At 37.5% G+C, this 27,214-nt stretch overlaps 1 protein-coding gene and 1 pseudogene across 3 annotated transcripts in view; one reads left to right on the top strand and one right to left on the bottom strand.

The window, feature by feature from the left end:
* Positions 1-323: 323 nt before the first annotated feature.
* RGS13 (regulator of G protein signaling 13) overlaps positions 324-27,214 on the bottom strand; it is a 30,115-nt gene continuing 3,224 nt past the window's right edge. For both annotated transcript variants that reach the window (XM_084775409.1, XM_084775408.1), the window contains 4 exons: positions 23,935-24,004; positions 20,261-20,322; positions 1,973-2,139; positions 324-901 (listed from right to left, as the gene is read on the bottom strand). In XM_084775409.1, the coding sequence (XP_084631535.1) occupies positions 719-901; positions 1,973-2,139; positions 20,261-20,322; positions 23,935-23,999 (477 nt within the window). In that variant the 5' untranslated portion in view covers positions 24,000-24,004 and the 3' untranslated portion in view covers positions 324-718. The remainder of the gene's footprint in view (positions 902-1,972; positions 2,140-20,260; positions 20,323-23,934; positions 24,005-27,214) is intronic.
* LOC311593992 (succinate dehydrogenase assembly factor 3, mitochondrial-like) lies at positions 14,337-14,924 on the top strand (annotated as a pseudogene). Its single transcript has one exon. The product of its transcript is annotated as a succinate dehydrogenase assembly factor 3, mitochondrial-like (transcript).

The following is a 27,214-nucleotide window of genomic DNA, read 5'->3' as shown; positions in this document are numbered from 1 at the left end:
GATAGGCAGATTTGGGCACAGGGGTCCCGCTCAAACTAAGGCACCAGCCAAGGACAATACAGGCGGTAAACCTTAAACCCCTACCCAGATCTAGACAATGGACAGAACACTCTCCACAGTAGAGTGGAGAGTGAGATATTACTTTCTCACATACTCTGGTGCCTCAACTTTGACCATGTCCCCTGGAGGGGGAGACCTGGTGGCACTCAGAGGAAGGACAGCAGGGTACCAAGAAGAGACTTAATACCCTATGAGCATATACAGGAGGAGGAGGTCCCCCTTAGTCACAGTCATAGGGGAGGGAATAAGGGGAAAATGGGAGGGAGGGAAGAATGGGAGGATACAAGGGATGGGATAACCATTGAGATGTAACAAGAATAAATTAATAAAGGAGAAAAAAAAAGAAAAAAAAAGAAAGAAAAAATAGCACTACTTGCCTAGTATAGTAAAAATGTTATGGTTTATATATGATGAACACTAGCTTCTTTTTCCTTCTCTGTTCATCCCTCTTTGTAGTATGATATAAATTGTGTTACACTATTTGGGAGCTCATTTCATTTGGATTGCGTTTCCTTTGGGAACAAGAAATCGATTTACGGCTTGGTTTTTTTTTTTTTGTTTGTTTGTTTCATTTCTACTGTCATTCTCATTTGTCTACTTTTCTAAATTAAGTTAACACTTGCAACATGCCATCTTCAGTTTAAATTTCGGGAAGTAATCAAGAGCTTTTGGACTGAACCGTTTTTAGAAGTTTTTGGTACATTTCAGATTTTAAAAATCTGGGATAAGAATCCATTTCCATATGCATATACACGATCTTTTGAGCCTCTTCGAAGCACGTTTGAGTGGGGTCTTGAATGCCTTGGATGATAGCTTCCCTTGTTGTACTGTCGATGTTAATCTGAAAAAATGAAATTATAGGTTAAGCAGAGCAAATGTGTATCCCTGCGGTGGGATGCTTTAACTTACTACCTACTTTTTCGGAGTAGTGTGGTACTATGGGTGCAGTTTTCCTAGGCCTCTAAAAAGACTTTTAGGAAATGAAGTCTTTGCTCTTTTTAAAAGTAAAAATCCACCATTAACATCTCAGGGATATAAAGAAAGCATGATGTCCGTGGCTAGGGAACTCTCGAAACCACTGATTACTTGGAACATTGGCAGTGGTTTGTTACTGCCAGTCTGGAAACATGGAAGTCTATGAACCAGAGGGCTATTTTTAAAGAAAAAAAGGAAGCTGGTGGCTGCTTTAAACTTTACTTCTCTTAATAGTCACAAAAGCGATGTTAGCCAACCAAGTCTTGAAATGGGAAGCAAGCGAGAAGAAGTGAAGAAATAGAGGGAAGAAGTGGTTTTCTCAGAAAACTAAAATTTTCCAGAGGATTTGTGGAAGCAATTGAATAATATAGGGTTACACTGGGTGAGGGAAGCCTCCTATGTTCTCCTCCACCCATGCATTCAACGTGAGTTGTAAGTTTTGGCTGTCTGTCTGTCAGGAGTCTCAGTGTTAGGCAGCATAGGTAACAGTAGTAATGGCAGCACGAGTGCCAGGGGCAAGTGTGTTGGTTTATGCTAAAGTGCAGTGGCACACAGGACCAACACGTTGGGGAGTGCTCATGCCCACTCATGGCATTTCAAGTTTACGCTGCCAAAGAATTTTTCCGATGATGCCTTTGTTCTTTTTGTCTTCGCTGGGAATTAAGATAGGCTAATGGGCAGAGAATTGTTGGATCAAACAGCTCACCTTTGAAGCCTGACGTCACTACTTAATGACTGTACCACACGGGGGTGGGAGTTGGGGAATTCATTAAGTTATCTAATTCTTGGGTTTGGTGGCTGAAAAATAAAATTAGCAATTCTTGATTTATGCCATTTTAAGGAGATATTGGGATGGAATATATCTGCCACGCAATGATGCTCAAGTTATTCGTGTTCTCCAAGGGATGTCCCATCTGCCATGACCCACCCTTATTACCTCTCTAGGAGACTGTGGATGGATGTAGATATTGTAAAGCTTTCTTGCCCTAGAAATTCTGCCCCTCCGTGAAGCAATTTTCTTGTAGGTTTCACATGCCATCCAGAATTTAATGTTTTCATCACTGTGCTCCAATTTTAAATATGCTGTGTACACTACTGGGCCATCTAAAAGTTAAAAAAAAAGTTACTGTTTTCTCAGATTAACAATTATCAATGAAACAATAATTCATACAGTTTAATACAGAGGCTTGAAGAATTGTTCCAAAGATGCAGAACAAGTGTATATCTTCTGAGTATAACTTTTATCAGCGACACGCTCAGGTCTCTATACATCTGAAGCATGTTTAACAATGCCACCAGTTGGTGAAGTCACCCTTTTGTTCTGAGTCACTCAGTGGAAAATAAATGTCAGAAAATATTTGTGCCTATGACAGAAAGGCCAGGAGATCTCATAAGAACACCCACAAATGACTTAAGCTTCATAGGCAGGCAGAACTCTCCTCATAAAGTTATATAAAAATATCTAAGACCTCACAACAAAGTGATAGGTAAGAACGAGGTTAACAGTCTGGCATGTTAGGGTTGGAAGGAAACTATCCAAGCTATGTATGAGTGATATTTTGATGAGCCAGAGTTGTCTGGAGTGTTTCTCGGTGTCTAATCAGCAGGAGAACGGGAAGATGAAGAATTGAAGATCATATTCATAGTTTATGCTTCAAATCAGAAATAAGGACCAAGTAAGGAATGGAATCCAGAGGGATGTTGGACGTTTTCTCACACCCTAACACAGGGCAATGTGCTGTGCTGAACATAACCCTCAGATGACACTTGATGGTGGTCACCTTCAGCTGCAGTCTTGAACAGCCTCTGGGATGAGTAAATAGCAGAGAGTGCGTGGACTTTTATTCAGCCCCTATTTTGCGGGGGCTTGTGCTCACGGGTTGAACATGCTATGATAAGTATAATTTGCTGCTCATTATCCCTGGAGACATCAAGCCATCTCAAGGTTTGAGATGAATACTTTGAGATTGACACTAAACTCGTTTTGGTGCCTGTGAGGTCTTCTGGTATATCTGAGTCACTTAATTGCTAAATGATAAAATGACAAAGTAACTTTCCATTAATGTTAATAGAATTGTGTTTAGTCAGACTGAATACAAGACCACTTACAGAATGACAGTGTAGATTTTTTTTCTTTTACAAACACTCAGTCTATCATTTAATGTTTGCAAGTTGATGAATTTTGAGGCCAGTACCTGTCCATGAAATTGTTTTCACAAATTGTACCATTAAGTGCCCATTAACTCCTAAAGCATAGGATTTTACTATCAAAAATCTTAATTGGTATCATTAACTGTCGTGATAAATAGTGATAATCAAATGGAAGAGAAGTGATGAGTAAGGTCATATTTTCCTGCATCTTCATGGAAGACATTATTACATCAATTTTCTAGCACTGGAAAATCAAGCTACATGCTTCCTTGTTTTTCACTGATTATATCAGCAGTGAAATAAGAAGAAAGACATTATTTCATATTCAAGGAAAGTAACAGATAGAGTTTAGATCCCATTTATAAAACCATTGGGCTTGGAGAGGCTGGCAGTTTGCAAGAAATGTGGCATGCAGGGGATACATAGACCTAGAGCATGGCTCACTGTTATGTGGGCAGTTGTAGCCATCAGTACAACAGATGGGAGAGGCTTGAAAGAAATTTCACCTTGGCTGATAGTACAGATCAGATGGGGGCACAATGTACATAGTTGTGTAGCCTAGGAAGTGACATAGTTAGACACTACTACCCAATGGGAAATATACTGTAGCCTATGGTTCAAATAAGAAGTTTGCTTTCCTGCTGTCATAACTTTATGATAGTCCTTGCTTCCCCATAAGAATTGAAAATTGGGAGCAGAGAACACAGTGTGGTTATAAACTCATATGTTAGCGAAATAGCCAACATTGTGGGTCAAGGAAAACACAAAACAAAAAATTTAATAAGATTTAATAAGAAAAATTGAAAGCCCTACAGTCTCAGTATGCAGTGAAATAAAGTCTTATTAAAAATAATTTTATATAGTTGGTACTTAGGAAAATTTTGACTGAGGACTTAAGTAGGAATAGAAAAGGACTTTGAGATAGAGAAATAAGCTATAAATCAGAAAATGAATATTGGTAAAGTCCACCGCTCATTGAATGAGATGATTCCTGGCAAGTTTGATGGTTAGGTGGGGATATAATCTGAAAGCCAATAATTGAGTTGTATAGTACATCTGAATTCATATTTACCTTTATCTTAAACTTGTACTAAAATGTTTCTAAATTCTTCCTCCAGAACTACCTGTGCCTATCCCTGCCTTCTCTGGCTCCCCTTCGGTGAAAGATGAAGAAATATCTTTTTCTCCTTGGCTGGACTAATGGCTCCATAACTCCTGACATAAGCTAACAACATGTTTTCTGAAGGTACCTTTTTTCACTTTCTAAATTACTGTATTCTGTATGTGATAGATGAAATGTACTGAGTGCGGGTACCTGCTGTATTAGTGCCTACTATTATTCTGTTACTTTCTGCTCGTTTTTTCCTAATTTTTTAATGCTTAATATCATACTCTTTTTTAAAATATATTTTATTAACGTATTCACGTTACATCTCAGTGGTTATCCCATCCCTTGTATCTTCTCATTCCTCCTTCCCTCCCATTTTCCCCTTAATCTTCTCCCCTATGACTGTTCCTGAGGGGGACCTCCTCCTTCTGTATATGCTCATAGGGTATCAAGTCTCTTCTTGGTAGCCTGCTATCCTTCCTCTGAGTGCCACCAGGCCTCCCCATCCAGGGGACGTGGTCAAATATGGGGCACCAGAGTTCATGTGAAAGTCAGATCCTACTCTCCCATGAAAGTCTTCACTTATCAGGAAAGTGGGACAGAGGGGAGGACATCCTATTGGCACTCTAGGTGAGAGAAGCATGGGAGAAAGGAGAAATAGAAGGATCCAGAAGGTCCTGGAAACCTACAAGAAGAACATTATGACGGGCAAATCTGGGCCCAAGGGTCCTGCTCAAACCATGGCACCAGCCAAGGACAATACGTGCAGTAAACTTTGAACCCCTACCCAGATCTAGCCAATGGACAGGCACTTCCTGCTCTTTTAACAGGTCCATATTTCCGTGTTCCACTCACCTCCTCACTGGCCACTGGATCTGTGTTGGTCAGTAAAGGTTGTGCAAAGTGCATTTTAATGTGAAAGCATTAGGCTGTCACCCTCATGTGGCTCTTCTTTTCCATTATCATGAGGGAATTAAATCGAGAGGAAAGCTACTCTTTTAGCTCAGTGCCAGATTAAGGCATGGAGTACTGACCTCAGTTGTCATGTATCAAGAATGAGAAGAGAAGCCTTCTTTGTTACAATCAACTGGAGTTTTAATGGTACTTACTGTTGCATCATGATTTTGCAAAAGCTGACCCAGACTACTGGAACCTGTGTAACACTTCAGACATGCTCTCATATGCAGAAAGACTAGGTTTACATAATTGGTTTAGTTTTCAGACACCTGTGTAAATCATGTAAAGTTTTGTCTGAAAATGCCAATTAACTACCTAAGCAAGCAGCTGGAACAACATCTGTGTGAAAACAGTTCAGGAATCTTAGTACATTTTAAATGCAAAATAGGATTGCTGAGTTTATGATTCTGGTCACTCATACCACAAATGAATTACAGGAAAAATGTTTTCCCTAAATTAGGCAGTGGAGCCCCTAAATAGCCCCATTTTGAAATTATAAATGGTGCTCAGAAGATTTGATGCTGCCTAAAAGAGCGAGTGAAAGATAATGACCAGGATTGTTCATTGGAGAGGATGAGAAAATAAGTTTGTGTCATAAGTTGTGTATGCATTTTCCTTTTAAAATGCAGGTGGTACCTTTAATAATCTCTATATTGCTCTTTAAAAAGTAGTGAGATTACTATGGCCATGACACACAAAGAGACACGTGACAGTCATCTTGATGGGAAAGGAACACAAGAGATTTCTTTGAACTAAGTTAGAATAGTGGCCTATAGTTCCCATTTTGTGGTTTCTGCACAAGACAAGTCTTAGCCATGCAGTACATCTGACAGGTGAGCTGTGGTCATTGGTACATGTTGAAGTATGTGTGAACTAATTTTAAATTCATGTACTTTCAATTTACACAACTGGGCATGCTAATTCTGCTAGAATTTCTATAATCTTTTATAGTATATCTTCTGTTTTATTAAAACTTGTGTTTTGTAGTAAGAGTTTTTCTGACTTTTCTGTTCTCTTTAGATGTTAAAGACCCTTTTATGCGGCTGCGTTATCTTCTGTTACTTGCACATTATTTGAGGTACATCTGTAACCATCTTATATGGGAAAGCACTTTAGCAAGTGCTCCTTTCAGTTTTGTCAGCAATTTTATTAGAGGAAGAAGTTCTTTAAAAAATGTAGTCATGTTATTATGTCCTACTAATACTTTCCCATGACTCAAATGGTTGGAGCTTTTGACTATAATTGTGGGGCTCACTGGACACAGTACTCTACCCTCCCACCTATATTTAGTCACTCGCAAATGTGGTACCTGAGCAGTGTCCAGACACACTTCTTGAAACACACTTTGTAGTTATGTGGGATGTCATTCGTTTACACAGTCTCTTTCCTGTGTTGCCCTTCCTATCTCAACCCAAGACTTGGATTATACATCACAACTTCTGCAGAAAATTCTCTGAACTCTCCTGTTTGCATAAATATGCTCTGTTAGCTGACAAACCTAATATAGAGAGAATCTATCATTCCAATACATATATTAAGGTCTATAATATTTGTTGTTTTCCTCCTATTCAGCTGAGAAGCTACGGGAATCAGGATTGCAGGGTGTTAAGCACTGTATATACAGTTCCTATACACTGGTAAATGTCAGCAACTGGTGGATGAATTTTTTTTAAATCTAGGCTTCTGTATTTTTCATGCTTCTACATTTTAAATGACTATCTTTTAAGTTAAAGAGTGAAGTAGGCTATAAGTATTCCCCATGCAAGAAGCACTGAAGACCTGAGTATTATACAAAGTATACTACGGCTTTCGTTTTCTGACAGTGGGGGAAAGTGCTAGCTGAACAGCAATGTCTATAAAAGACTATTTCTTTTTTTCACCCTGTGGGTGAAAAGGTGCATGAGAAATGGAGAAGACAAAATGTGCTAATGGAAATGGCTGAGGCAGAGTTGTACAGTAATATAACGCGTGACAAAGGTAACCATGGCAACAGCGGCAGTTAGCAGGCATTAGGATAAATGATAGTGTAGGAAGCTGCCAGCCCTGAGTGGGAGGCAGGGAATCTCTCACAGATGAAGAGAGCTGAAACAATGCATAGAGGGGACAACAAAACCCACTGGGAACTTCTCATGTCAGCTCTGTGACACTGCATCAAAAAAGATATTCCGCTAGCCTGATGGTTTATCAGTGCAGAAAGATTTCATCGCCTTGAGCAGCTTGTTAATCCTATACTGTTAGACTCCTTCGTTTTAAGATTGTCTGCCCGTAATTATGATAATTTAGAAGGAGGAGTATAAAGTATATTCAAATACAATTTTGACCCAAAGTAAAGGGCTAATGCCAGCTTTTACTTAGAACCCTTGCCTATGCAGAATATCAGTTCTTGGCAGCTGAGCAGGACGCAGGAAAGCCCACAGCTGTGCTTTCTGAGTTAAAATGATCCCTGCAATCATTTTAAATGATCACTCAAGAATGTGCAGTTGTGAACTGCCATTTCTCTGATACCATAGCCTTAGAATTTACCAGAAGAGTTATTTTGACTCCTTTTGCACTGGCTAAATTTTTCCAGTTTCTCTTCTGCTGTTACAGTCTTCAGTCCTTTACATTTCTGTTTCTTTTACCATGTTATCCCCCTTCCTGTCTGTCAAGCCTTCTTCCATGCCAGCTGTCATCAGATGAGCATGATGCTGTGTTTCCTAAATGCAATTAAAACAATTATTGACATCACACTCCTTCCTGCTACTGACCAAATGTATCCTTTTCATCTCTGTTATCTAATATATCTAATATATATATTAATATACACACATAATACAGTGTGTGTGTGTGTGTGTGTGTGTGTGTGTGTGTGTGTGTGTGTGTGCCACTTACTGGTCTGAATCTGGCTAAGTAGTCTAGGCTTGGCTGCCCACAGACTTCAGCAGTCTACCTGTTTCTGCCTTCTCTGAACTGGGATTATAAGAATGCACAATTATGTCCAGGCATTTTTCTTTTAAAAAAAAGATGCAAGCTCTGGGGACTGAACTCAGGTCCTCATACTTGCAAGTTCAGCATTTTACTAGCTGAAGTATCTATAAATCCTCCTTTCTGTTTTTTAAAAGTCTATTTTTATTTTTAACCGACATATAGTGACAGTAAGTAGTATGTTGTACACATGTAATATTTCAGCCTATATGTACTGTATGTAATGACTAGGCTAGGGTAATTTATATGTTTATCACTTCAGACATGTATTTTCTTCTACCTATTCTGAAATGTTAAATTCCTTGTCTTTGAAAATAATTATGCTAGTGTATTACATTTGAAGGTATTCTCATCAAGATTGCAATTTTGTGTCCAGGTTTACCTTTTCTTTGCTCTTCCTTGTCTCACACATGTCTGAGGAATTGAAGACCAAGTTGTATTCTTTACTGCTTTGAGAATAACTTTTTAGATTCCATGAGTAAATAAGAACATGTAGTATGTCTGTGTGGGTCTGATTAATTTTATTTATAAAATGTGTGTGTGTGCATGTATGTGTGTGTGTGTGTGTGTGTGTGTGTGTGTGTGTGTGTGTGTGTAGGGTGTGTGTAAGTGCAGGCTCAAGCATGCCACATGGAAGTCAGAGGACAATCTAGAATGTCAGTCTTACTTTCCAGCTTATTTGAGGCAGTCTTTAATGAACTGGCCCTACAGTTCTGGAGGACCCCTCTGACCCCACCCTCCACCTTTCTGTGGGCATGCTGCAACTACAAGTTTGTGCCACTGTCTCTGGCCTTTTTACATACTGGTGATTTGAACTCCAGACTTTACACTTATATGACAAACATTTAATCCGCTGGAACATCTATCTGGTCACCTAATTTATTTATTTTTACATAATTATCTCCAGATGCATCCATGTCCCTGCAAACAAAAATTTTCATTTTTTTTTTGTGGTTAAACAGTATTTCATTATGAACACACATTCTCTCTCTCTCCCTCCCTCTCTCTCTCTCTCTCTCTCTCTCTCTCTCTCTCTCTCTCTCTCTCTCTCTCTTTCCCCCAATTTCAACACCTTTACACTGATGTTTTTCCCATATCATGTTGACTGAGAATAATAGTGTTGTGTAAAAGATCAAGTACTGATGGATTCTCCACATCCACATTTCAACTCCTTTGGCTATGTAGACAGTAGTACAGATCATTTGGTAGTTTTATTCGGTTTTGTTTTTTGAAACTCCAGACATGCTTGATTTCATCTATATTACCATCAGCTGTGTACAAGCAGCCCCCTGTTTTCACATCCTTGCAATCATCTTTTATTTATTATCCTTTTGATAGTGGTTATGTTGATAAGGTATGTAATAATAGCCTATTGTGGTTTGATTTGCATTTTCTTCATACTTAGTGGTGGTAAGCCTTTTTTCCCCATACCATTTGTGTATTCTCTTTTGGGAAATGTCCATACAAATCATTTATCAATTTCAAATTGTATTGTTGTTATTATTATTTTACCGTTGAATTGTTTTAGTTTTTTTGTACATCCTGGAAATCAATTCCTCTTTAAGTGAATAGTTTGTAAGTACTTTATCCCTACCCTTAGGATGTATTGTTACTTTCTTGACTGTTCCCCTGCCGGTATTGAAGCCTTTCACTTTAATATAATCTTGTTTGTCAGTTTTCACTTTTGTTATCTGTGTGTGTGTATGTGTGTGTGTGTGTGTGTGTGTGTGTGTGTGTGTGTGTGTGTGTGGCTATACACATTAATTCATGTTTATTCCAAGATTCTAAAGTATTTCTCCTAGTAGTTTTATGGTTTAGCTACATTCAAGTCCATTTTGAGTTGATAGAGCAGTCAAATTTCTTTTGCATTTAGATATCTGTTTTTAATCTCTTGGGAAGCACGAACTGAAGATTATTTTATTTCTCTAATGTATGTTCTTGTTGCCTTTCTTACAAAAAATCAGTTGGCTGGAAATGGCTGATTTATTTCTGAAATGCTCCATTCTGTTCCACAAGATTTTAAACCTATTTTCACATTAGTTAGTTGCTGTTTTCAATACTAGAAATCCCTTTGAAGTATGTTTTGAAATCTGGTGATATAAAGATTTTATCTTTTGTTTATTTGCATTTTGTTCCTGGATGATTGGACAATTTTGGTCTTTTATGTTTCTGTAGAAATTCTATAATTATTTTTATTTAATTATGTGAAACAATTAATAATTTGATAAGGAGATTTGAAAACATTTCTATACATTTATTTATACAATTTCTAAAATTCCAAATGTTATGGGGATATAGTTTATCTGTGATCAGAAAAGATAAATATCATGATTTCAAGCTTTTAAGCTTGGTTGAAAGTTGACTATGCAGCTAAATATGTGGTATATTCTGGAGATTGCCCTGTGTGGTGGTGAGAAATGTGTGTTTTGCAGTTCTTTGATGCAGTGACCTATAAACTTCTGTTCATCAGTCTTATAGTCTAATGCCACTGCTTGTTGGTCAGTTTTTGTGCATTGACAAAAGTAGACCAAGTAAAGTGTAGCTCCTCAAGTAACACTTCATACATTCAATTGGTCCAGCTTTGGGTATACACATTGTTACAGTTTTTGATTAATTGAGCTCCTTATTACTATATAGTGATCATTTTGTTTTTCTCCTTTGCTTTTTATTTAAAGTATGTTTTATCTGACACATGCCTAATTATTTTTGCTTGGTTTTGGGTTCCACATTCATGGTTTATCCTTTCCTTCTTTTACTTTCAGTCCTTGTAATATCTCTTTACAGCTAAAGTAACTTTTGAGGAAAGCATATTATTGAGTCTAGCTTTTTGTGTGTGTGTGTTTTTTTTCACTTTTCTCTTATTCTTTTAAAATTTTTTAAATTAATTTATTCATATTACATCTCAATGGTTATCCCCTCCCTTGTATCCTCCCATTCCACCCTCCCTCTCATTTCCCCCTTACTCCCCTCCCCTATGACTGTGACTAAGGGGGACCTCCTCCCCCTGTATATGCTCATAGGGTATCAAGTCTCTTCTTGGTAGCCTGCTGTCCTTCCTCTGAGTGCCACCAGGTCTCCCCTTCCAGGGGACATGGTCAAATATGAGGCACCAGAGTTCGTGTGAAAGTCATACCCCACTCTCCACTCAACTGTAGAGAATGTCCTGTCCTTGGCTAGATCTGGGACAATACAGGCCGTAAACTTCAAACCCCTACCCAGATCTAGCTTTTTGTGTTTTTAAAAAACTATTTTATTGGCCTATATACTTTAATTGGGGGATTCAATCTGTTTATATTTAACAGTGTTAATGATGAATAAAGACTGTTTTGCTTTTTGTTGTTTCCTCCTCTCTTGTTCACTTTGTGGCTTGGTGGTGGTTTTGTACCAATAGACTTGGATTCCTCTTTCACCTTTATACATTTGATCCATTTTGTGATATATTTGTAGATTTGTACACTTTTTTGCTGGTAATAATTCTGTTTTGAGAAACTGCTCTCTTGAACATCTCTTGTAGAGTGGATAAGGTGCTGACAAATTTCATGAGTTCATGTTTTATTTAGGAAAGTTTTTACTTCTCTTTCAACTTTAAAGGATAGCTTTGGCTGAAATATTTTTCTTTTATAGCTTGGAGTATGTTATACCATCCTGCTCTCATCTATAAGATAGCTATCAATAAATCTGCTGTTGGTTTGATGGGAATTCCTTTGTAAGTGACTTCCTGCTTTTATATATATATATATATATATATATATATATATATATATATATATATATATATATATAATATATATATGTGTGTGTGTGTGTGTGTGTGTGTGTGTGTGTGTGTGTGTGTTGTGTTTGTGCATGGACACACACACACAAAAGTAATGGTGGGAACTATATCTACAGACTTATTATGCATTATGTTCCAAAGCCTCTGCCACTGATCTTCAGAGCTAGTCTCTTGTAATTTATGGAATTCTGTTTTCCTTCTAATGTTGACAGTTTGTCTATAACATAATTTGTTACAGAGGAAAACACAAAGACTTCCTAGCTAGCCACCTTCCAATCTCTATTTTTAAATCTTCTTGTTTTCACATGAAAGTTTATGTAAATTACTTTATATATTCTACCTTGCTTTCACCATGGCACTGTAAATGCTTCTGTGTAGGTGTCAAGAGTTCTATGTTATCAAGTCGCATAGGCCTTGCTATAGCCTGATTTTTCTCCAGTCTTCAACACAGTTTATGGCGCTTTTCTTGAAAGAACTGTGTCATTTGACTTCCGTGGTAGTGTACTGTTTTTATTCACCACTGACTCACCTGATGCTCCTTTGTATCCACTGGCTCTTTTGCCCAAACTCTGGACTATCACCAAGCACCCAAGCACCATCTCTCAGTCTTTCTTTTTCATCTTGGATCTTCTAGTAATCTCTCGTATCCCTAGCTTTCACTAGCAACCAGATGCTCACTATTTCCAGGTTTGTATTCTCTCCCAAGCTCTGCTCTTTGCTGGCTTATTGCAATATCTTTTTGGCCCATTTCTCTTTGCTTTTCTTCAGAAGAGAGCTGCAGAGCTCTTTTAAAAATACATCTTTTTTTTTTTTTTTTGGTTAGTGTTCAGGATAAGGCCATTTACATGGTCTCATGAGGTCTTATGTACCTAACATATTAAATTTTCTTTCACTTATCTGCAGACACCAGTCTCTCGCATTTTTGGACCCTTTGGGCATGTTTTCTTCCTACTTGGCTTCATATACAAAGACCTCAACACATGTCTGCTTCTTACAACTTGTCACTTTGCTCAAATCTTATCTTGTTTTCTTTTTTAATTCTGTCAGAGATTCTGGCAGTTCTACTCCTTCTGATAGTCTTGTTCCCTGTTGACAATTTTCAGTTGAATTATTGTAGTCTTACACCTTCTTTCCATATCACTTGATTTTACTTTTTCAAGCACTTACCACTTCATGGAATTATCTACTTTGCTTGTTCCTTGTCTCCTCTGTCTAAGTGGAGTATGTGGGCCGAGTGTATGTATGCCTCCTTCATCTCATCTCCATCCTCATGTTGTCCCCCAGATACATGGAAAGCTTGTTTGAATCATCCAAGTGGTCTTTTTATTTATATGAAACAAAACATTCCAGTGAATAACCTCTACTGTTATCTTTTGAAAATGTGTGTGCTCTCAGAAGAAGTCGGGTTCCTATTGCTGAAGACACCGTGTACTACAGACACAGCACCTTCCTGAAGACTGGCGTTCATGGTACAAGAAGGCACCATGTAAGCTTTTAAAAGATTGAAGTATCCAAACGTGCTACCCAGCTATTATTCCCTATGAACCACAATGACGACCAGTACAGCATGGTAATTCTAAGGGTGCAATAGTGAGGTGGATGTCTTAGCAGTAGCCAACAGCTTTCTAATTGAACTTAAGACCTGTGCAACAAGAGGGAAATCATTCCTGGTACTGGAAACCTAGCCAATTACCCAGTGCTAATGAAGGCATGGATCTTGGAGGAGAACCTCCAACTACTACTTTATTAAACTAGCATAATCTCTATCTACATTCTAAATATGTATGTTTATACCCACAGATAAGTGCAGTCCTCAGACCTCATCAAAGAAACTTCTCTTTGGAACAGACACCACTCTAGAAACCACAACCAATCAAGATGCAGAGATTTAGAGCCCAGTCCCCATGGATACATTTACAGTACAACTGCCACACTTAAGCCTCAGATATTACTTCAGAAGAGGGCAGAAAGATTGTAAGACCTAGAGAAACAGTGAGTTTGCAGTGATTTTGTGTCACCTAGGAATTTCAGAAGCTACATCCATAAAGTATTATCAGCGTGACTGCCTATCCATGGAATGAGGAAAGCAAAGACAACAGACATAACAAAAGTGAATGGGACAGAGTCCACAGGGCCTCAACTCTAGGCAAAGAACAGTAGGCAACAAAGTGGGAGAAATAGCCTTCCTCAGGGAACAGCATACAAATTGGTTATCCAGTACCAAATGGTCAGCCCTGAGAACACACGGGTAACATTGTACAAATGCAAGAGTTTGTATTTATGTATTTAGGAAAATATGCCCACACATGTGCATGTGTGTATGTATGTATGTGTGTGTGTATGTGTGTGTGTGTGTGTGTGTGTGTGTGTTTGTGTGAAATAAGATACCATGAATTTGAACGAAATAAAGGTTGAGTATATGGTTTGGAGGAAATAATGGGAGGGGGAAATGATCTAACTATATTATAATCTTAAAAAATAAAAGAAATAATTAACAAACATCTATCACTAGAGCACACATGGCGCAATGCCGGGGAGGCATATTTCACGAGTCCAGTCTTTATATAAGCGTATCTTACAGATGCACCGGGCCCTTCCCCCAGACCTCAAAGCTCTGGGCGACCAGTACGTGAAGGATGAGTTTAGGAGACATAAGACTGTTGGTTCTGGCAAAGCCCAGCGTTTCTTGCAGGAATGGGAGACACATGCAGCAGTGTTGTGGCAACAAGCTAAGGACAGCAGAGTTTTGGCGCTTCTCTCCCAGAAGAAAAACTTAATGACTTTCGTGATGAGCAAATTGGACAGTTGCAAGAACTGATGCAGGAAGCTACTAAACCCAGTCAGCAGTTTAGCATCACCGAGTCTACAAAACAAAAACTGTGATACAGTAATCTTCAGAAAGCATGTAAAATTTATAACCTCTTACCTCATCTATCAATGGCTCTTTGAAGTATATCCTTTCAGCTTTAATGGTATAGTTCCTTATTTATGGACAGTATGAATGATATATGGATCAAGATCACAGATGTCACACTATGCCATCATTGGAATAACATAGTTATTTACTGTGTGGAATGTAATTTTGTGGAATTTAACTTTTGGACTAAAGAAAGGTACTAAAAAGGGTACATTTTGGAATTGTACATGAATTTGTTTTAAATTTTGTTCTCATCAAGCCTCATGATTTGTTCCTAGCTTCATCAGTAAAATAAACACATCATGATAATGGTAAAAAAAAAAACTGTCACTAAGAGGATTAAAAGAAATTGATTAATGTATTTATGTATCTTCTGTATTTTCTGTAGATTCTGATTATTTTTAAAGTTTTGGCCTTTCAAGTTTGATGAGTTCTGGGACTTTTAGTGAATTTGGTCTTCTATAATTTCAAATGTACCTTTCTGTGTCGTTTCTGCTTTTATTAATCTCACTTAATGTTCAGTTACCAGAGACCCACAGAACTACTTTTCCCATATTCATGTTGGAGAAGCAATTTTGGTTGCAGTGGCAAAGTCTGGGTTCCTATCATCTGAGGAGAAACCTTAAATAAGTCACAGGTATTTTGTTGGATAGATTAAAAGTTTTTATTTCCTGTCATATATTTATTCTTGTAACTTCTGAAAAAATATTTTCTAAAATATTTAGATTTTTGAAAAGATGAAGAACTTTCAGTCACCTCTAGACTTTGAAAACTTATAGAACATTTTCTGCTTCATTCACTGTAGATGATTTTTAAATGACACTGACTTTCACATCAAACACCAAGAAGTCAATAAAGTGTGTTCCTCACTTAAAGACACCACTTACATATACTGGCCTTACTTCTCAAATAATTTCCTTAATATTTATTCCTTAAATAAATTACTGCTATTTGTCCCCTTATGTAGTCTTAGGATTTTTTAAAAGTATTTTTGTTGCCTTTGGAATTCCATTCATGTTGTTGTAAAAGTTGGTTTAATAACTATTTTTTTGTCTTTCCATCCACAATCTACCATAAATGGTGATTCTTTCATTCTTTTTAAAAGGACCTTCAGATTCTGAAAATTTTCTTCTTCTTCTTCTTCTTCTTCTTCTTCTTCTTCTTCTTCTTCTTCTTCTTCTTCTTCTTCTTCTTCTTCTTCTTCTTCTTTTTCCTGTGGAATTTTATGTCTGAGAGGCCCATGGGATTTTCCCTGGCATGCTACCTTAACGAGGCCTAGTATGTACTCATTAAGTGAGAACAACAACAACAAAACTTATTTGCCTGCAGCTTATCACTGATTAACATCTAGAGTGTGTCTAGGTTGCAAACATTCTTAATTTTGAATTAACATGTGACTTTGCCATAGCTCTGTTCTCAACTTGGTTCTCCTCTTTCTTCTCCTCTCTTCCTCTTCCTCCTCTTCCTTCCTTCTCCCTCTTCTTCAGTATCTTATTACACGTTCGTCTTTTTTTTTCAAAAATGTGCTTTTAATTGGAACAGAACTATATCACTTTTCACCCCATCTATCCCTTCTCAGCCAATCTTCCATGAACTCTTCCGATGGTCCTTTTTTTGTTTTGATTATTATTATGTGCATATATATGATTTCATGGCTGACCACTATTTACCAATAAGGGGTTCATCCCTGCGAGAATAATTTTTCTTCTTCCATTTATTAGTGGTCTGTGGTTTGGTCTATGGGTAGGACCCCACAACATTTCCTTCTTCCATGTTTACATATCCATTGATATTGACATTGTTTTGATCTTGGCAAGAAATGCACTTAATCAGTGGCACTTAAATGATGGTCGCAACCAAAAGCCATCTTAATGGACTCAAAGCCCACTCAACAGGAAGGAAATCATGACTGGAAACCTAGTCAGTCTCCTGGGATAGGGAGGCCATGAACTATCACTTTGATAGGCCAGCATAATTGACTCCCACATTCTAAATATTATCCTTGTACCCACAGATAAGTGTCACTACCACACTTCATCGAAGAAATCTCTCTTTGTAGGAAACAGCAGAAAAATCAACTTGAACAAAACAGATATTAACAGTCTGTGCTGCACAGTCCAAGTGGATACATCTACATCCCAGTTCCTACACCTGTGCCTCAGGGAACATTGCAGAAGAGAGGTCAGAAAGATTGTTAAGAGCCAGAATAGTAGAATTCCGCTGTGAAACAGTCACTCCTAGAAATGGCTGCATAAACTTGCTACTTTTTAATTTCTAGTTTTTATAAATCCCTTGAAATTGATGACATTGTGTTGAATATAGCAATTACTTAATGGTTTTCCAACAAATATTTCCTATATTAATTTCTCATCATCTCTTGAGGCTCAAACTAGCACATTTTATTTTCATATGGGTTTCTGATCTCTATATTCTTAAAGGCTGAATTTTAATCTCAGTAATAGTAGAAGTTTACATATTTTAGCCTACAAAGTACATTTTATCAGTGTCCTTTGTTAGTGTATAAACATTCTTATTTTCTAGAACATATAGTTACTATATGCTTCTTAGTTTTTCTAGTTGACTGGTCCTATCTTTTCTAGTTGACTGGTCCTATCTGTAGAATAATTAATTTTTTTATCACTTTCTAATTATGAGATTGTGGAATTTTAAAATGAATTTCATATTAATTTAACTTCATGATTCCACTTACTTCATTAAGAGCTGTATGATACCTTCTTGCCTCACATTTTCTGTAGACTTTATTCATTCTTATGACACTATATCTCTACCTTACTGAGCCTAGATAAACAAGTGCTTACTTGATAGTCATGTCAAATAATTAGTTCTATCCATTCTATTCATTTTGTCATGTCTTCAGCACTGGAACATAAATGTACATAATATAATTTGGTCTATTGATGTTTTCTTTTTCTTCTTTTTTATTGTCTTCTTTTTATTATTATTTAATTAATTTATTCAGATTACAACTCAATTGTTATCCCATCACTTGTATCCTCCTGTACCTCCCTCCTTCCCCACTTTCACCCTGTTCCCCTCCCTTAGGTCTAAGACCGAGGGAGCCTTCCTCCCCCACTAGGTAAGGGAAATATAGGAGATGGGAAAATAGAAGGACCCAGAGGGTCTTAGAAACCTACAAGAAGAACATCATGATGAGTGGATCTGGGTTCAGGGGGATCTGCTCAAACTATTGCACTAACCAAAGACAATATGTGCAGTAAACATTGAACCTCTATTCTGATCTACCCAATCAATGGACAGGACATTCTCCACAGTTATGTGGAGAGCGGAGTCTGACTGTGACATGAACTCTGGTGACCCATATTTGACCACCTCCCCTTGGTGGGGAGGCCTGGTGGCACTCAAAGAAAGAATAAGCAGGCTACCAAGATGAGACTTGATAGCCTATGACCATATTGATCTTTTTTTATGCCTACTAGGTACAAATGACACTTTTATTCTCTCAGTGGAATGGGAAATGAATAAACAATATCTATTCTTCAAAGAACTTCACAACTTATTGAGCAAGATACTTTGAAAACAAACTCATCACCCAAGCTAGTTACAATTAAAAGCAGAATAAATAGTCTTCTAACGAAATAGAACAGGAAGAATATTTTAAATCATTTCATAGAAAAGGTGGAACTTGACTTTTAATTTTAAAAGTGTGGAGGAGTGGGCGAGAGAAAAATGGACACTGAGCAAAATCCTGTAGTGATAAAGCCACTGATGTACATGTAAGGGATGGAGCTGTCACCACAGTGGGTTGGGTTACATTATCATGGATCCTGAACACTAAGAGTTTGGATGTTTGGTAGAAAGGAAAGAAAAAAATGAATGTACTAGGAGATGTGTACTTTATTACTAATAAGAGTAAATGCCAATTATTTTGTTCATCGGCTACACTGTGCACCGAAGCATATCTTTTATGGTTAACCAGTAGAAAAATGTTGAATAAAGAGATTATATTAACCTCACTTTACAGAAGAGATGTCTATAACTTTGATTGTGAGATTAAACTGGCGATTCTGTGAACACGGGTTAGGACTGATATAAAACTGTTTGAGAAGAATCAATGCAGCTGATTTAACAGGGAAGTTTCTCTTTTCCTTCCATTTAAGTGCCCTTAAATTTAATCCAATGATATAATATTTAACTCATCATCATGCTGGCAAGTTACATCAGAGATTTATGAATAATATTTGATAAATAAAAGGCATAGTTTGAATATTCTTTCAAATAAATGAATGAAAGAAAGAAACTATGTTATGTACATTTTCAGTGAAATGGCTTAAACTAAAGATAGATGCTTAGGTGGTGTCCCAGATCTGGAGATGTACAGCACTAACAGAGGAGTCTCAAAGTCCACATAAGAACCAAGGCGTCACACATCCCACCATTGCCCTATGAGTCAGAAATAACAGACATATTAAAGAACAATGTTGGGGCTGTGAGAACAGGTAATGTCCTAGGAACACAGAGGTCCCCAAGAGTGACAGGATGTACTGTCTAGATAACCCTGCACACCAACGAATTCAAACATCACAGTAGGACAGTTAACTCCTATTCATAGTCAGGATATCCGAAAAAAATCATTATTCATAGACAGCCTCACCCCAGGAAGTCCCTAATAAAGATATAAGCCCATAGACAAAAACTAACAAACATTTGAGTACTTTGAGTATCCTCTACCTTTTTTGTTTTTATTTGTCTTCTGTTTTTTTTTTTTTTAACCACTTCCAATCATCTACCAATTTTCTGTTACAGATACAATAGACAGTTCTCCCGAGTGCCTCTCATCCTTTATATTAACTGTGTTGTGCTTCTAATCGTTTGTTTTCACCCACATTGCTATGGCCTTTCATTTGTATCATTTGAATTCTGGTGCTTGTGCTATTATACACAGAACCACTGGAACTAGAGACTGAAGAACTCCACAGAGTTTAAAGAATGAGGCTCAAATTGGTTCTTACTTTTGAAAGCACTTAGAACAGCAACTTTTTAATAGTTTCCAAGCACTAACTTTAGTGACCTATGGGAAGGCAGTATATTTCAGTATGTGTTACTATTTCAGCATATTCCCAATGGGTTTTATTCATATACTTGTGAAGAATAAATACCCACAGTGACTAATCTTGTTTTAATTAACACCAAAGAAAATAACAGTGGTTGGCATGACAAACTATTTTCAGGTTTTCCTTTTTTAACTATGTCAGTTGCCATTTAGAAGGTGGCAAGCAGAGCGAGCAACACCCATCATCTGGTACTCCCCACCCCTTGCTCACGAGAAAGAAGCAAGCCACTTATTAAAAGATGACATATGCATCATACTCACATTTTGTAGCCATCAGACTTTCCAAAGATTGGGCCCATCCTAAAACTTCCTCCAATGTAAGGCTTTGAAAAGAAACAAAAGCACTGATTGGGCTAAATTATCAAAGTTTTGCTGAACTAAATAAATCTATGTCATCTTGAGAATAATAGTAAAATATAATTACACTGCTTAGTATTCTTGGACCCTTTATATTTTACTTTTCACTGAAGTTTTACACTGTAAAAAATATAAGAGGTGCTTACTTTAAAATATAAAATAAATATTAAAGATATGAAATATAGTTGTATAATCTCATTCCTAATTTTCTATTATAATTGTTATAGACTCATTCTTACATATGTTTGTGTTGTTAATGAAGAAATTATATTTTACATACAAGGATTCTGTGTGTATGCTCATCTTATACACATTTTATATGTGATTAGTATGGCCTTACTCCTTAACTTATAAATTAATCATAAATAGAACCTCTTGGTGACAGTGTATTATTCTACAAGGGGTCTCCTAGAGCTCACATAGCTAGTCTAAAAAGTTTTGAGTATTTCTCAGTTTTCACCATTAAAACTATGTGCGGTCAAGCTTGCGTGACCATGTAGCTATGGTGATTTTGTAGACTAGTAGAAACAGACTGAAAACTGATAACAGGCACACACACTGCATGATAGGATTATCTTGTGTTTTTCTGCCACTGCCACACATGCAACCACTTACCTAATGAGTGCAGAGTTTAATTTGCAAAGCTTATGTGCATATTTTCTTTTCTTTCCTTTTTTTTTTCTTTTGGAGCAACAGAGTGTACCTTTATTTATTTATTTATTTTTTTACTTTACATCCCGTTGTCTATGCAAGACAAAGCAGAAGCCCAAGGCAGGACCTTGTGGCAAGAACTGAAGCAGAGACCACAGAGAAACATTGCTTGCTGGCATGCTTCCCTTGCCTTGCTGAACTAACATTATTATGTAGTCCAAGTCCCCCAGCATAAGTGTAATGGTGGTTAGAGTAGACTGGGCCCTTTGCTATCATTTATTAATAAAGATCCTGTTTCACAGAGAATTGCATAGTCTAATCTCAGGGAGGCAGTTGCTGAATGGAGGTTACCTCTTTATTCATGACTCTAGTTTGAGTCATGTTGAGAAAAACTAACTAGTACAGGGTGGATTGATTTTTCTCCTACAGTAGTCAGTATGGTCCCTTTGTCACAACTCAACATTGTAGACTACCCACAATGCACTCTTCCATCAATACCTCTATCTTCTCTTGTGTGCATATTTTCATGTGATATCTTGTCTTTTATTTTTGAAGTTTCTTATTTGATATGCATTCACTTATATGTTAAAGTTTGAAAGTTTTTACTTCAATGACAGTAGAATATGTCAAGTTAGATTTGACCTAAACATAATGAACAAAGCCGTACTTGTAAGATGTATGTGAAAGATATTGCCTTGAAGGCGCCATTTCTGTTTCTGTTGATGAGCTTCTTGAGGAGACTGGTAAGGGATCCTACTTTCTAACACATAAATAACTATTTCTCTGTATCAAAATTGCTAATATGTTCATTACTATTTTGCTCCTGCTTCATGCGTGCCTTTCTGCCTTTAGTACCAGTTCAAACTAAGAAAACTGAAAATGCAAGCAAGGCCTGTTCTTTTCTGCCGAGATAGAATCAGCCTGACTGTTAATTTATCAGTATTGACCATCATAATTAATTATAAACATAACTAAATATTGAAGAAGTTAAATGTAATCTAGACCATGGAACACTATTAGTCCTAAACCAACTCTGATGGTCCTGCTGGATCCATGTAGACTTTCAGATCAGCTTCGAGGCTGAACAGTGCACGGTGTTGAGTGCTCTCAAAAACATTTCCGTGGCATTATTTCTGACTCATTGTCTTTTTCTCTCACTAGAACTTCAGAAGAATAAGCTAAAATAACATTTTCAATCTACTGAAGTGGGAAGTGTGAGGCATGTTTCTTGCATAATTTTCTATCACTGATTCCCTTGTAGAGGAAAGACTAAAATCTACAGTAAGGGGAGACAACATCACTGTGTTGGGAAATTGTTCCTAAGAGAAAGTCTTTGCCTGAAAGATTTATGAGACTTACAGATGCAGATCGTGCTTTAGGGAAATTGTTTTTTTGAACTTCATTTTTGCTTTTGCTTATTTTTTTGTCTCATGGGCTTTGTGCTGGCTCATGATGAAGATGATATCCTTAGAATTATTTTTACTACTTTTTATTATTATTAATTTGTTCCTGTTACATCTCAATGGTTATCCCATCCCTTGTATCCTCCCCTTCTTCCCTCCCTCCCATTTTCCCCTTATTCCCCTCCCCTATGACTGTTCCTGAGGGGGATTACCTCCCCTTGTATATGCTCATAGGGTATCAAGTCTCTTCTTGTTACTTGCTGTCCTTCCTCTGAGTGCCACCAGCTCTCCCTAGAATTATTTAAAGATTATTTGAAGGACCTTTGCTTCTAGATCAGCCTGAGTTTCCCAATCTGAGCTCTCCAGTGTTGTGTTTCTTCCTTTTTTCTGGGCAGGAAGGCAGTGAAAAGCAATCAGACATTGGAGATATCATGAAGCTCATGGGATTAGTGCTTAGAGTGTGAGGATTGGAGGATCCAATCCCGAAGCTAGAATCAATACATCTCCATACCTTAGTTTTGTTATTGTTTCTATATTTGATGAAGTTATTATGAATGTAAAGCCTCCTATCAAATGACCATAAGCAGCCTTTTATAAACATGAATTCTTCCTTTACATGGAGGGTCTGCAAGACAGACAAGAAACTCACGTTCTGACGTAGCCATAGGGATGGAATCAGAAGAAAGTTGGTACTGTGGGTATACTTGCACGGTTCACAAAACAAACTGGTCACTAGAATGGTGAACACTGGGCTTTACTGCCCACCATGACAGCTGCCTTTCTCCAACAAGCAGTAGCTTGTGACCTCCTGAGACTTTCCCTACTTCAGTGATTGGTGAGACAGATCAAGAGTTATGATCTGCAAGACTGTGTTCAGAAGAGAAGCCTTCACCTTACCCTAGTTTGGAGTGTGTGTTTAACCTAACAGGGGTCTTTGACTGGTTAATCCTTTGTGATAAATCCAGCCATTATGGTATCCTTCCAGTCACGTTTTCCATTTTAGTTTACCTGCGTATACCAGGGGGAAAAGGGGGCTGGATCTTTATAATGAAACATATCCCAGTGCTCCAGAGGCTTGGGCAGTAGGATCACAAGTTTGGTGGTGGCCTGGCTTATGTTGCCAGACAGTACAGAAAGCAAGGAAACAAACAAACAAATAACACATTTTCCTGTTTTCACAAAGGATTGGGAGCTTGTCAACCTCATGAAGAAACGAGAGGTTTAATTATGAAAATATGTTGGATTAAAAAATTCTCTTTAATATAAACATGAGACTGTTTTTTTAAAAGGATGTTTGTAACAGACTCTCTAAGATACTAAAGGTGCCATGTTTTCAGGTGTACACCCTGAATAATGGAAGTGAATTTTAGTGTGCCACAGACTGCTCCTCTGGTGCAGTTTCTCATGTGTAAATGAACATTTTACTTTTTCACAAAATATATTTAGAGCACAGTTAAATATGTACCTGTTTATCATGTGACTAAAAATTCTTTAAAATGGCCATCATACTTAAAAGTTACTTACTTTGAAGGGAGCCTCTTAGATTCAGCTCTGCAAAGCTTACAAATCCAACAGATATGCCTGCTCATTTTTTCTAAAAAAAAAAAAGAGAAAAAGAGTATATATATATATATATGGTGTAAAATGACTGCATGACAGATCCAATTTTCAAAGAACACATAAAATCATAAATCAGAAAAAGGTAAATTCTTAAAAGTTAATAGAAGTCACTGTGGGTCATGAAAGAAGAAGGAATAAAGTGACTCACCTCATGCATATTTCATAAGAATATAGGTGATTAGACTTTTCAGTGACTTTAGAATTCCTCTTACCCACTTGTTAATTAATAGCAGGGTTTTAAAAATACAGAGCTTTAAGAGATGTATTTTAATTAAAATCCACTGAACAATAAATCCATCAATTTCTAAGGCGTCCTTTTTGGGAGAATTCTTATTTTTAGAATGCTCCCAAAATATATGAAGAAAAACTTGCCTCTTTGTAATTAGTCAAATAAAATAGTATAAAGGGCCCTATAAAAACTCCTTAAGAATGAATTCGGAGAAAAGTAGTTTTTACATAAATTTAGGCATTTTGGACATTTTTAACTTTGAAATTCTGACAGAGTTTGACTCCGTCTAGGCTAAGTATATATATAGCAACACATGTCATCGTTGGTTTTTTAACTCAGGACTTTGAGAAAACAACTAAAAAACCATGCTAGGGATAATTGAATCCACATTTTATATAAATTCTGAAAATAGTTTTGTAATTGTACATAGGTAGTTATATGAAGTGGATCACTGAGGATCAATAGTGAGCTTTTATGATTTTACTGACGTTTGCAAAGCTCTTTTGAGCTCACCTCCTTTGCCAACCTCTCAGGGCTAGTGAGTGACATAAAGGGACCTCGTTTCCTCTCTTCCTGTCCCTACAAGCAAGCCGTGAAAAAGCATGTAGGACTCTGTTAGAGAGAGGGGCTGTGTACGCCTGCAGGAGAACTGAGTGAGACTTGAGAATAGTCAACCAAGACGTCCCAATAATGCATCACGTGAGTGGGAGCCAATCGGATATGGTGGGAAGTGTTGAATTGCAGAGAAGTTGCTTAGGCAAAGTTTAGGAAGTAGTGGTTGGTTGAAGAAAAGACAGGAATTGGGTTGTCTGGAATGAAAAGAGGAGAGATCTGGGAAGAGAAGACTCGAGAGCTAAGATTGGCCCAATAATATCTTTGGCTGTATTCTTTAGAGGAAAATGATGGACACAAGGTTAGCTGAGTGATTTGGCTTGAAGGTAAAGTTGGGTATTTTCATAAAAACTTAAGAGAAGTAAAAAAAAAAAAAACACACACTGAGGAGCCGGGCGTGGTGGCGCACACCTTTAATCCCAGTACTCGGGAGGCAGAGGCAGGTGGATCGCTGTGAGTTCGAGGCCAGCCTGGACTACAAAGTGAGTCCAGGACAGTCAAGGCTACACAGAGAAACCCTGTCTTGAAAAACCAAACCAAACAAACAAACAAACAAAAAAACACACTGAGATGTCTTGAGAGAAGGGGTGAACTGAAAAGAAGGCCAAGATGACTGTCAAACACATACACATCTCAAAAAGACTGTGGAAAAGGAGCCCACAAGCAAAAGTCAGCATAATACTGTATCACAGGCATCAAAGAACATGACTATTAATGATGAACCCCTTATTCATGGTTGAGTTTCAGAAAGAGATATCTATTGTACATTTATATTTAGAGATCATTAAGAAAATCAAAATCCTGTATTGTTCAAGACTTGTACAATTTCAGACAAGATTTGGAAGTGAAAAAAATTTTAGAAATGAAGGAGTAATCAATCATGTTGATATTAAAAGTTGGGAAAAGAGTAAGCGGGCAAGGATTTGAAGATGCTCCCTAACCTGTTAACGAGGATGCTGCTCATGAGCACAGTGGAGCAGAGTGGCCAGCAGCAAGGTAGAGAAAGTAATAAAGTGGAGTGCTAATTCCTTCCCCCACCCCCGTTGTTTGTGAAAGCTGGTGTACAATGATACAACAGGGATACAGAGGCAGGACTCGCCTTCTTGACCATTCTAGCTTGCATGTTGGAACTGTGTGCCAATGAACTCCTTAGTGCCATAGTGTGAATTTGGTAAAAGGTATCTATGGACCGAGGAATTGAGAAAATTCAGAACCATAACAGAACAAGATTCGTGCAGATAAATAGATGTACATGAGGAAGCAGGTTGAAGGGAGAGAGGTTAATTGATAAACTAAGACTCTTTTGATTGTAACTATAATACTAAACTCTCCTTTCTATTAACAGAAGTTCCTTCATGCATGCCTATGTGTATGTAGCGAGCTTCTAGATGACCTTAAATGCAGGAATGAATTATCACATTCTAAACTGTGGATAATAGTAATTTACCAAAGTTTTAAAATCTCAAAGTAGGAAAACACAAGTCTTTCTTTAGAAAGGTTAAAAATGATTAATAATGAAGTGATTGAGAATAAGAGGACTGTGGAATTGGCTGGCTATTTATAGGGCCCTGAACTCTACTGGTGCAGTTAAGTTTCCATACCCAACGTCCCTTGCTTATTCTTGAACATCCTTATTGTCAACGTAACTGCTCATCCGTGTCTCCTACAAGGAAGGACTCAATATTTCTTCTTGAGCAATTGATGTTGTTTCCTTGTCTTTTTACGTCATCTACTAAAGCCATGTGTACACATTTTTATATTTTTAATCATCTGTAGCTTTGGAATGTGTTTTTATAGATTATAATATTCTTAGTAGACATAATGAAATCAGACAAAAGCGTGACAGTCAGTAAGCAGCTCTGACTGAGGCCAGATGCACAGTGAAGGCACTTTGTGGGTACACTAGTATTCAGGGGTTTCCCAGAGCTCCTGAGACCAGCCAGTCTATTCAGATAGCTCAGGGATCTGAAACTAGCATAGCACGTGCTTGAGCTGAGGCTTTTATTAACTGTGTGACCTTGGGCATGTTAATTTACCTCTCAGATTACCTACTTCCTTTTTGCTGAAACGGAACAACGAAGATTAAAAAAATAGCCGCATGCAAAAGTTTCTGTTCCAGTTTATCTGACCTTCAGCTTCCTGTACTCGGCCACTGAGGAAGGATTTCCCAAGTCCTTTTGTAGGAAGGAAGCACACATCCTATCAGACCGATCATGTTATCTCCTTCTTTTTACATTTCAGCTCAGGTGACCAGTGTTCCTTATTAATATTGCACATTCCTCTACATGTCTGCAAATCCTGTCCTTTCCCACCCACCCCGCCCTGCTTTTAAAATTGCTACCT

Source organism: Acomys minous, assembly GCF_964271855.1.
Source record: "Acomys minous genome assembly, chromosome: 1".
NCBI classification, from domain to species: domain Eukaryota; kingdom Metazoa; phylum Chordata; class Mammalia; order Rodentia; family Muridae; genus Acomys; species Acomys minous.
The sequence above is the reverse complement of the archived record's forward strand: the minus strand, read 5'-3'. Positions and strand labels throughout refer to the sequence as shown.